Below are 11207 nucleotides of genomic sequence, written 5' to 3'. Positions count from 1 at the left end.
ATGCCGACAAATGATCCAGGGGCGGATCCAGAAATGTCCAAAAGGGGGGGGGAAAAAAAAGGGGGGGGGGGGATGGAAGTTGGGCCGATTGAAACAACACTGTTGTAGGGGGTCCGGGGCATTCCCCCGCGAAATTTTTGTGTTCTAGACGCCCGAACATAACATTTGAGGCATTCTGGGCTATCATTTTTTTCTTTTTCTCTCTTTTTTTCTTTTTTTTTTCCTTCTTTTTTTTACCTCCCAAAAGGTATAAATCCGCCCCTGATATCGGGCGGGAAGTACGTCCGATGGCAAACTTGTGTTTTAATTCAAACCAAAAGTTGAATTTTACAGTAGGCCTATGGCCTGGGGGTAGATGTCAGAGTGACTGATTCCTTATTACCAGGAAAATTCACCAAAAAATCACTATCACCAAAACCCCGCCATAAATGATACCAGTGTATGAGTAGATGTCAATCACTGGGAAAAGGTATAGGCCTATTTGAAACCAGAAGACAGAACTGATCCTGACAAGCCCAGTCATGTGATGATATAGCTTAATCCCTGTCGCTGGTGGATCAATGTAGTAGACTTAAGCACACACGGTCCATCAAACTCTTGGGCATAACACTATAACACTCGATTGTAGCTTTATTTTGGTAAGAGACTTAAAGTAAATCCTGTTAAATTGTGATACCCTAGAGGATGTATTAAAATGAAGAAAGATCAATATTATAGATAAACATACGCCTACATTATACAGTTTTCTCTTCATATCATCTACAATGATACATTTTAAGCTAGTTATAAATATTATGTAATTCATGCTAAACTACATCAATTAATTCATTGTAAGTTTAATTCACTTGTACACACAATAATATTTACCCAAAAACCAAACCAACCAACCAACCAGTTAATAACCAAGCAAGCCGATCAAAATATCAAGATTATACTTGCACATTGCTTTTTACAAACATTTGTTAGCTAACTATTGCATGCAAAAACATAAAGAAGTAAGGAAAAATTTACTCCAGGTAAAATAACATGCTCAATAACTCTTAATGAATGGACTTTCAAGTAAAGTCCGTCCATACCAATCAGGAGAAGCTGTAGTTGATCAAAGATCTTGGATAAAAAAGTGCAATACATACTCCAGTATTGAAATGCACGCCATCGTGTTGGGATTCAATATTTCGACATTAATTATGATATCATCGGAATCTGATCTTTGTTGATAAAATAAGATCGTTGTTGTTGTTGCTGATGGACAAAAAAGAGAGGGCGCTTATTGTATTAAATGACGTCATATACTAAAAAAATAAAAAACAAATCCCGTGTTGTCGAGTCAGTTCCGAGCATCAGACGCAGGATACCTCGTCAAAGAATATTTTATTTCTTAAATTTTCAAAAACCCAATTGCGAAGATGAATAGATTATTTGGATCATCAAAGGCGAAAGTTCCTCCGCCGAATATGTCAGATTGTATAAAAAACGTAAGTTGATGCTTAACTAAATATAAGAATATTGGATATTTGATAGGCTAGGCCTAGGGAGGGCTAGGCCTTGGCATATCTATCCTAGGGCCTAGGATAGATATGCCAAGGCCTAGCTAGGCCTAGGCTAGGCCTAGCTAGCCTAGGCCTAGATGCCTATGCCTAGCCCATACCTCATACTAAGAGAGCAGCTTAGCTCACTCAGTCGGCTAAATCTGGTGGTATCCACTGTGTGTGCGCTGAACTGTGGAGATCTCTAGGTCCCCGGTCCAATTCCCATCGCTGCCTCTCCTCTTGGTGTTTCAGCTAGCCTAGTGAGGGCTGAAATATAAGTTACAATTGCGTACCGTCTTTCGGATGACACGTTTAAGCCGTTGGTCCCGTGTACATTTATGGCCCATGTGCACGTTAAAGAACGCAGTACACTCTTCGGAAAAGAGTAGGGGATTGTCTCCCGGTGTACTGTCCAATCACCTCCCGAAGGACCCCACTGAAAATAAGTCGTCTTCTAGACTTTCGTGGGCTATCTTTGGTGTGTACACCGAATAAATCCAATCCAATCCAACCTCCTTGGCCTAGCCTAGCTAGCTAGGCTGCCTTATTGATGAGCAACACACACACACATCTGTCTGCCTTTCTATAACTATTAATAAGGATCCGCTCCCTAACTCCCAAACAAAAAGCATAGGGCCTAGACCTTGTTCTTAGATTTTAACTCGGATCAATTTATGCCAGCATTTAATCACAGTAGTTGAGTCAGATTCATCATTAATTCATTCTTTATTCAGCCCAATAGTCAGCCAAAACTGATTTAAATGTTTTCTTTATGAACACACCATCAATTGCTACGCGTGATGTGTGCCGCCGATGGAAATGCGTAGTTTTTCAAATAAAGTATTATTATTATACATTTACAAAAACAATGAAAAAAATCAGTTTAGGGCTTATATTTATTTTAAACAGCCTTTATTTTAAGTAAAAGTTTAAAACTAAAATACACAATAAGGCCCCTCAAAAACAGAAGCCAGACAGAGGAGACAAGAAACATGTATTTGTTTGTATTAAAGTATATTTTTTTTAATTCCCAAAACAGGTTGATTCAAGAACAGATTCTATAGAAAAAAAAATAAACAAACTGGATATGGAGCTTAAGAAATACAAAGATCAGATGAAGAAAATGAGGGATGGTCCATCCAAGGTAATTACAGTATCACTATACCATACATATTTGCTTTTGAAAACCATTGGCATTATATTATTATAATGAAATGTTTAAAACACATTAATGCATAAAACAAAATAATCTTCACCCATATTTGCAACATGAAGAAACATACATCATCAATAATTTGTACAAACAAATTTTACTACAGCTCTTAATAATTTATTGAATGTAAGGTATAGACTTAAATGTTAATAAAATATTAAATATATGTTTTATATTTTGCATTATTTTATAATAAATTATTACTGTACAGAAAATGTATTTAAAATGTTGAAGTAAATATTTGACACAATGTTATACTGTATAATTGTACTGTACATCCAGTGTTTCACTATTATCTGTCGTTATGACAACCTGTTGTCTTTGCGTTTACAGAACATGGTAAAACAAAGAGCAATGCGTGTTCTCAAGCAAAAGAAAATGTAAGTAGATTATGTGAATAATATTGTTAATATTAATAATATTAATTTATAGTGAATTATTAATGATAATCATCAGATTAAGAATAGAAAATCAAAGGGTTCAAAGATTGTATCCTCACCTACATACAAACATTTACATTTTAGTGGCTATTGTTACACCAGTCAATTAAAATAGTTCATGACTTTGCAGGTATGAACAACAGGCAGATAATCTTCGTAACCAATCATTTAACATGGAACAAGCTAACTATGCTACACAGACGCTCAAAGACACCAAGACCACCATGGATGCAATGAAGCTTGGTGTGAAGTCAATGAAGAAGGAGTTCAAGAATGTTGACTTAGATAAAATAGATGTAAGAACATGCAATTGATGTCCACTCTGTCACATTTTATGTTTCTGCTACTACTGCTGCTATTGCTGCTACTGCTGCTGCTACTACTTTATTTCTACTGCTATTACTACTACTTCTACTTCTCAGCCTCCTGCTGTAACTACAGCTATGACTGCTGATGCTACTGCTACTGCTGTTACTGCGACTACTACTATTACTATTATTACTACTGATTTGTATACCATGCTGGTATCTATCAAACAAGATGCTTGATGCTGGACTAGTAGCCTCGTGTCTGTGCTACCTGGTAAACCGGTACTAGTAGCTCTCGTCATTAACCACAGCGGCTGTTTGGACTAGTACCCCGGGGTATCCCCCTTTTCATGTTGAGTGATGTACTGGGTTCCTTGTGCATACGAGCCAATTTGTGTACACTGGGTTCATGGTTTATAGTCCTTACCCGAGAAGACTTGTTCTACCGCCAGTAGACCACCATAGACCAGTCTGCTGCTCAAACCAGTGCCAATATTATGTCGGTAACAGTGGCGGCATCACCTGGGGCAGAGGTTGACCCCCCCTCACGACGGAGCTTGCTTTTTTTTGTTTTTTTTCATTACTCTGTGTACAATTTTTTTATATTTTTAAATATGCAATGAATTGTTTCCGCTCTGCTTTTCCTTTTTAAAATTGGACAATAAAACTAAATTGAATTGAACTGTCTGGCAGTCGAACAAAAAAAAAATAAATAATAGGCCTACACCAAGGCAAAACATGTCTTTCACAGTCGTAGAATGCTATTTCTGGCCATCCAGAGGTCCCTTTTTTTAAAAAGAAATGTAATTTGGGAGGGAGGCAATCCCTCCCAAACCCTCCCCCTCCTAAGTCATGTAAGCTCGAGTCCCCATTTCTGACAGCTTGGCCCCCACCCCAGAAAATGTATCCTAGAGCCGCCACTGTCTATAAGTTGTGGCGCAGCTGCCTTAACCGCTTTACCAATCAACTCGTCTGCTACTACTAATAATACTGCTGCTGCTGCTGCTGCTATCATTGTTATTATTACTGCTGTTGTCATTCTATTATTCATGAATATATTTGTTATATGTAGGATTTGCAAGATGATATGGAAGACATGCTGGAACAAGCGAATGAAGTCCAGGAAATGATGTCCAGGAGTTACGGAATGCCTGAGATTGATGATGATGATTTAGAAGCAGGTAACGACAATCAACTAACACGCAATGAAACTTTCTGGAATGTCAGTCAAACTCAACAACTAACCAAACAAAACAGGGCTAGGAATAGGTGCTTGTCTCACAAACAAATGTGTTGCCCCACAAATATTGTATTGTTGTTTTATGTATATATTGGTGTTTTTTAGGTTATGTAATACTGTACATTATTTTTTATATATCTTAGAACTAGATGCCCTTGGTGATGAGATGCTCTTTGATGATGACAGTTCTTACCTGGACGAGGCAATCTCGGCACCTGCCGCCCCAGACACCGAGCTTGGAGCAGACTCGGTCGCTTCTAAGGTAAGTCAATTTTCAATTATTATTATAGCTACAATATCCAAGGATATTAGCAGTTGCAAACTCACTGCGCTGGAGGTCATGAGCAGACGTGGCTCTATGGAAATGCACGCCACAACGTGCAAGCAACGGATCGTTTTTAATGACTTCACCCTGCCACCGACAATTAACAGACGGCATATAACGCAGTATGTGCCCATCTCATAACAAGTTTTAGTGAGTGGTGTTGTTCCATGTTGTGATAAAAAAAATCCTGTTACCATGACAGGAATTTAACCCAAGATCCTGTTGTGGGATGGCAAACATCTTAACCACCAAGCTTCACTTTATAAGGAATCTAAGTAGATTTATTTCTTTTGCATGGACCTGTTATTTAATATTTATTATTAGTCAATCGTGACATCATCACTGCAACTCCCGATGTTATTTGCCTATCCCTCACAGTCCAATAATATTTCAATAGTGGACGCTTGGCTTGATTTTTTTTAGGTTTGTGTGCAAAAAATACCTAATTTTTCGTCACTGCGAAGATATCCCTCACCGCGATGAAAATTGAATTGTAGGCCGAATTGAAAATTACTTTCCTAAAACAAGGTTATTTAAAACCTGAAGAAAGTTACTTCAAATTTAATATTAAAAGTATGAACAATTAAGGAATTCCTTGAATCAATGAATTCTAATAAACTAAACTGAACGTTTAATAGGAATATTCTAGACTTATTTTAAGGACTCAATGAACAAAATTAGCTGTAGGCCTATGGTCAGGCAGGAGGCTGCCGAAGCCTTCTCCTACTAGTAGCCTGGCGTAGTTATGAAATCATCGCACGATTTTTACCTGTCTGCACTAACCAAAAAGTCAGTGACTGTATTCTCTCTCGCATGCTTTAAGAAGTGTTTATTTCTTTGATGAATGTCTATCCAAATAGCATTACAAACAAGTTCTTACTGCTAACGTGTAGTTAGCGCGTACTGCAGGAGCACAAACCAGCATATGCACAGCTAAATGTAAATACGCACTCAGTATACTGGTCATATCACTATAACAACCGATGACTGCTACAACACTTGGTTATCAAAACTAACATTAAAAGACGGCGATTCACTTATAAAGCAATTAGTAGAGCATTCATCGTACACTAGCGGAAAATTATTTACTTAGGTTAGATTTAATGCATTCAAAGATTTCCTTCGGCATTAAATCTAACCTTCGTATAATAATTTTCCTAGTGTACTATGCGGAGCTCTACTAATTGCTTATTGTGAAGAGTACCAATGATAAATTATAAACAGTGGAATATTCGAACAATTGCTGTTATATCATCAAGCTCAAAAAAGCTATTATTGATTATTTTATTATAATGAATTAATAATTATGTTTTCCTTTCTAGGATGGTGTTCCTGTCGATGAGTTTGGTTTACCACAAATTCCTGCATCGTAAGGCAGTTTGGAGCAGGATGTTTCTAAATTCTGAGGAATGTCATGAATTTTATACATAATTTATACATAGACCAACCATTTGAAAACCATCTGAGAGAGAACTAGGACATGGAATGAACAGTTACCAATAAATATTGATTGGTGACAATTTATAATTTTACTTGAAGGCTAATACAGATTTAAGTACACATTTACAAACGAAGTTTTCGTCATCTCGAAAGCTCCGATGAGGGCAGTATATAATAGAGTCTGTAGAGTATATTTACACTAACAGCCGCCCATACAAAAAAGATAATTATTTATCAGCCGAGTGTTGCTAGAGCTCCTGAGGCAGTAGAGTATATTGGCTCTAATGGCTGCCCATACAAGAAAGATCTATCAATCAACCAGATTAATCATCAGCCGAGTGTTTCTAGAGCTCCTCATCAGAGCTAAAAACCATTGATGTTAATATAATTGATAAACACCATTAAAAGATATTTGGCAAATAATCGGCATCATACAATTTCAAATTTTCTTTACGGTAATTACACAGCCCATTTTTGAAAATATATTTATTTAGTGCATTTTCAATTTTTAATTAATTTAAACTGTTTCAGTAGCGATTTTTTAAAAGAAATACAGAGAAGTTGACTTGGTTCAAGTTCTGAATTGTTGGCAACAAATTGAAGAATGGGTGTAGCAATTTAACCAAAACGATGTGGCTAGAGTAATAAACCAGGATTTACTTAACATTTTGATTTTATTTGTTATTTTTATGATACCTTATAAGACAAAGCCCCAGTCCTGTATAGATACATATGCCATTGTTTTAAGATTCAAAATATTTCACTGATTATACTTTATTATTATGACACCTTAGTTTGTGTCTGTTTTGTAATTGTGGGTGTGTTAGCAGTAGTTAGCTTATTTTATTTTTTTTTAGTTCAACTTTTGGATTTGTAATGTCGATGTCATGAGACCACTTGGTACTATGTGAATTTGAAAATTATTGAAAGGCAGCATAATGTTCTTCATTTTGCTTTATTTTCCAAAAAAACACAACATTGAATCATAGACTATGAAAAGGTGTTTTAAATATATATAAAAACTCTAAATACTTAAACGTATTAGCAGTCCCCAAAACAAGATAGATCCTACTAGTTACCGACTATTATGGTAACATAACTGATACTTCACACCTTTATGTTCATATCACTGTTTTTATCACTGGGTCGGCTGCACAGTAATGTAATCATTCAACTTCATTTTCAGAATATCGGTTTGGAACATTATTATTTGATAGATTTGAACATTTTCTTATTAATGGACACGAGTGTGGAACGATTTCTGTTTTTTTTTTTTTTTTTTTTTTTTTTTTAAATTTATTAATTATATGTTATATAATTCATTTAACAGATTGTATATAATACAGTAATATGCATTGTAACCAGTAGTAAATAAACAAGCTATAACAACATTTTTTTTCTTAAGCATTTCATAGTGATTTGATGTTGGTTCTGTATTTTATTAGTTTCTTTAGTACTGTACTACAATAAATTTAAATACTGTATTATCATTAGAATAATTTTTATTGAAAGCAAAAATAAAAAATACCACTGGAATGATATAATAGTACGCTATAGAAAAATATACAATTGCAGCCATATAAAATATTTATTCACATTATTAAATATTACTTTGATTTTTGTATATTGGAAGACGTGCAGGAAACAATAATAAAAACTATTTAAAAAGTTATACAATACAAAATATAATGAAGTTATTACAATGTGATAAATAGACACAAATAAAAGAGGTGTATTAAAATAATGATACTAATTCACTTGTATAAGATCATGTTTAGGCAAGAGGGTAGGGACATTTTCCAAAGGGTGGGGACAAACATACATTTACTAGGGGCATGGGAAACATTTGGTTCTGGATGAATATTCATATCTTTACATTTGGCAGGGCGTATGGACAAACATATCTACATTTGGCAGGGACGGAGATGCATATCTACTGTACATCTAGTAGTGGATGGAGAGACAAACAGGAGTGCATTAACCATTTTTTTTTAAGTGCTCTAAAAGTCAACCATTATTATTATTTGGTTGGGGATGGGTGTACACATCTTTACATTTGGCTCGGGGTAGACAGACGAAAATCTTTACATTTGGTGGGAAGGAACAAACATGTTTACATTCGACAGATAGGTGGGCCATCATTTCCTGACGGATCAGCCTCATCCACCTCAGCCCGGATGTCTCTGGCTTGGACACTGATTCTAACAGATTTTACTGCGGTTGGCTGGGCCAGGCTAGCCCACATGCTGCTCCGTTAGAAACAAACATTTTTACTTTTGACAGGGAGTGGTGATGAACATGTTGACATTTGGCATTTTCATCAACTGCATTAGGGTTCCTTAGACCTGTACAGATGTGTATAAGAGACAGTATATATACTTAAACTTATAAATACTTAAACTTGAACTTAATTTACTATAATAAAAAAATGTATAAGGCACAAAGTTGACAGTACTTTTCATTATTAAGACTGTGTGACTGACTTCCATTTCAATTCATGTCTTAAGAAACAACAAATACATGTTCAAAAGCAAATACAACATACAAATAAAATATATACATGCAAACCATTAAGAATATATGTATTACAATTATATATAAATTTAGAATAAATATATTTATTTGAAAATATGCACATTGGAAGATGGAAACAACAATAGTTCATTGCTGAAATTCCTAGTATTGACCAAGGGAAAAAAAATTAATTAAAGCCTCTGAATAAACCATCATTTTATCAATACCTAACAATACAAACAACAAATTTCAAATAATTTTTTGGCAATGCATCCAGGATTCTTTATATGGCGTTACCTAGTATGAGAATCCGAGGTATAAGAGTTGCCTTGGTTAAAGCATTTTAAAGAGGAGCATAGGCAAGCAGCCACTGGAACAAGGGCAGATATGGCTGCAGGTTGCCTACGCATTACTGGCTGTGTCATACAATTCGCCTTAATATGCATCCAAAGTCGCTGACATACTAATTGACATTCACCCTTCTGTTAACGGCCATGGATGCAGTAGTCTACTGTTTCAATGAAATCTTCCAGGCTTTTGTTTATCTTGTACATCATGGAGTCTATGCATACACCGCCCTATTCCATACCTCGTTAAAAGGCTGCTAACAAACTCAAATCTGCGTACATGATCATCAAGTTGCGGTGGGTCTTTTAAAGGTGGCACGCTATGAGAATTCTGCCGATGAGGCATGTGAATCGCCCATACATCTGGAAGGACAAGGAATTCATACCTGAAAGAGATGGAGAAAAACAAATATGATTAAGCATTGCACTCTACACCAACATCAAACTATGTAGCAATATAACTGTTTTTGTTTTCCAAACATGTTAAACCTTAAAATGAACAGATATTTTCTTCAAAAGACAGTACAATATACACATATTCACATATGTGAAGATTAATTTTGTCCACACTGTAAGTTTTCTGTTACAAATATCCGTGATATAGCCATATATGGGTGTAATATATCATCATGCCTTTCCCAAATATGAGCATTCATGCATATTTGTCACATAAAATCTCACAGTATAGACAAACCTTCAGTCATCTGTCCCCTAAGTGATGGAATGTTCTAAAAGTTAGCTTGATGGTTGATTTGATGTCTTTATGTCTCAATACACAACAAAATATATAAAACCATTTAAAAACAAAATGCTTACCCTGCAGCCTTCAACTCCATAGTGAATGAGACTTTGTTGAATAAACTGCTGGAAAAATGCTCATTATGCTCAGGAAGCGAAGGTGTCCTCCTAAAACATAATAAAAATAATACCAGGCATTAATTTTCCACATAAAATAATACTAAAAATAAGTATGAAATTAATGCAAACAAATGGTTGTGTTCTCTAAGCACAGTGACCACTGAAAATTAGGGTTGGTAAGTTGGTTGGCATGTATTTTGTCTATTAAAATGGTAACCACTACACTAAAATCCATGGAAGATATCAAAATGTCCCCTTTTCCTATGTTGTGTATATGAAGAAAACTAATTATCTCACCTTAATATGACATAAGGCTCATATTGGTCTTGATATCCAGTCACTTTGTAGGGTTCCTTAGACCTGTACCAGACTGGATAGTTTGTAAGTCTATGAGCATCTGGATTTTCAAGGTATTGTTGGAATAGAGTTAAGTCAAATATAAAAACACAAAGGTACGACTCAAGCTTACTGCCCTTTGAAATATAAGTCATTAATATGTAACACGATTTTTGTCTGTCAGGCATCCTGTTAAATCAAATCCTTGTGAAAAACTAATAAAGATGAGAGAAAAAAAATATTTGATAGGAAATGAAATGAATAGTAATAGATATATAAATGACTGGAGGAAAGCTATCATGGTGAACAGTCCAACACATGCTAGCATGGATTAATTACGGACTTTAAATTGATTGATTGATCATAGGAAGGATTAATTCAGAAAGTTTGGATTAGTAACTGAAAAAAATTAAGTAAAAAAGAGGCATAATAATTAAAGTTAAGCCTTAACCTAGGTTTAAGGATATGATAAGGGACAATTGACCCTTCACGATCATAAACATCCTTCACAAGATCTTCCTTAGAAGCTGGGGGAATAGCCTCCTGTAAAAGAAACAGAAAATTACAAGACAACTAAACATTACATGCATAAAGAGCATATCATATGATTTAAAAATATGTGTTTAATACTTTTGTTTATCACCATTATCACCAACA

At 35.3% G+C, this 11207-nt stretch overlaps 2 protein-coding genes across 3 annotated transcripts in view; one reads left to right on the top strand and one right to left on the bottom strand.

Annotated features, from left to right (window-relative positions):
* Positions 1 to 1307: 1307 nt before the first annotated feature.
* Positions 1308 to 8236, top strand: LOC117124437 (charged multivesicular body protein 5-like). The gene is made up of 7 exons (XM_033270669.1): positions 1308 to 1475; positions 2569 to 2673; positions 3076 to 3122; positions 3313 to 3478; positions 4563 to 4671; positions 4874 to 4992; positions 6378 to 8236. Exons 1-7 carry the CDS (start codon positions 1407 to 1409, stop codon positions 6426 to 6428), a joined length of 666 nt encoding a protein of 221 aa, XP_033126560.1. The 5' UTR covers positions 1308 to 1406; the 3' UTR covers positions 6429 to 8236.
* Positions 8237 to 8871: 635 nt separating this feature from the next.
* LOC117124472 overlaps positions 8872 to 11207 on the bottom strand; it is a 14677-nt gene continuing 12341 nt past the window's right edge. For both annotated transcript variants that reach the window (XM_033270709.1, XM_033270708.1), the window contains exons 13-16: positions 11018 to 11093; positions 10512 to 10629; positions 10173 to 10262; positions 8872 to 9742 (exon numbers count right to left, since the gene is read on the bottom strand). In XM_033270709.1, the coding sequence (XP_033126600.1) occupies positions 9526 to 9742; positions 10173 to 10262; positions 10512 to 10629; positions 11018 to 11093 (501 nt within the window). In that variant the 3' untranslated portion in view covers positions 8872 to 9525. The remainder of the gene's footprint in view (positions 9743 to 10172; positions 10263 to 10511; positions 10630 to 11017; positions 11094 to 11207) is intronic.

The sequence above is a fragment of the Anneissia japonica genome, unplaced genomic scaffold, assembly GCF_011630105.1.
Source record: "Anneissia japonica isolate Jap-2015-1 unplaced genomic scaffold, ASM1163010v1 scaffold665_len1252844_cov201, whole genome shotgun sequence".
NCBI lineage: Eukaryota > Metazoa > Echinodermata > Crinoidea > Comatulida > Comatulidae > Anneissia > Anneissia japonica.
This window is presented reverse-complemented; position numbering and strand designations above follow the sequence as displayed.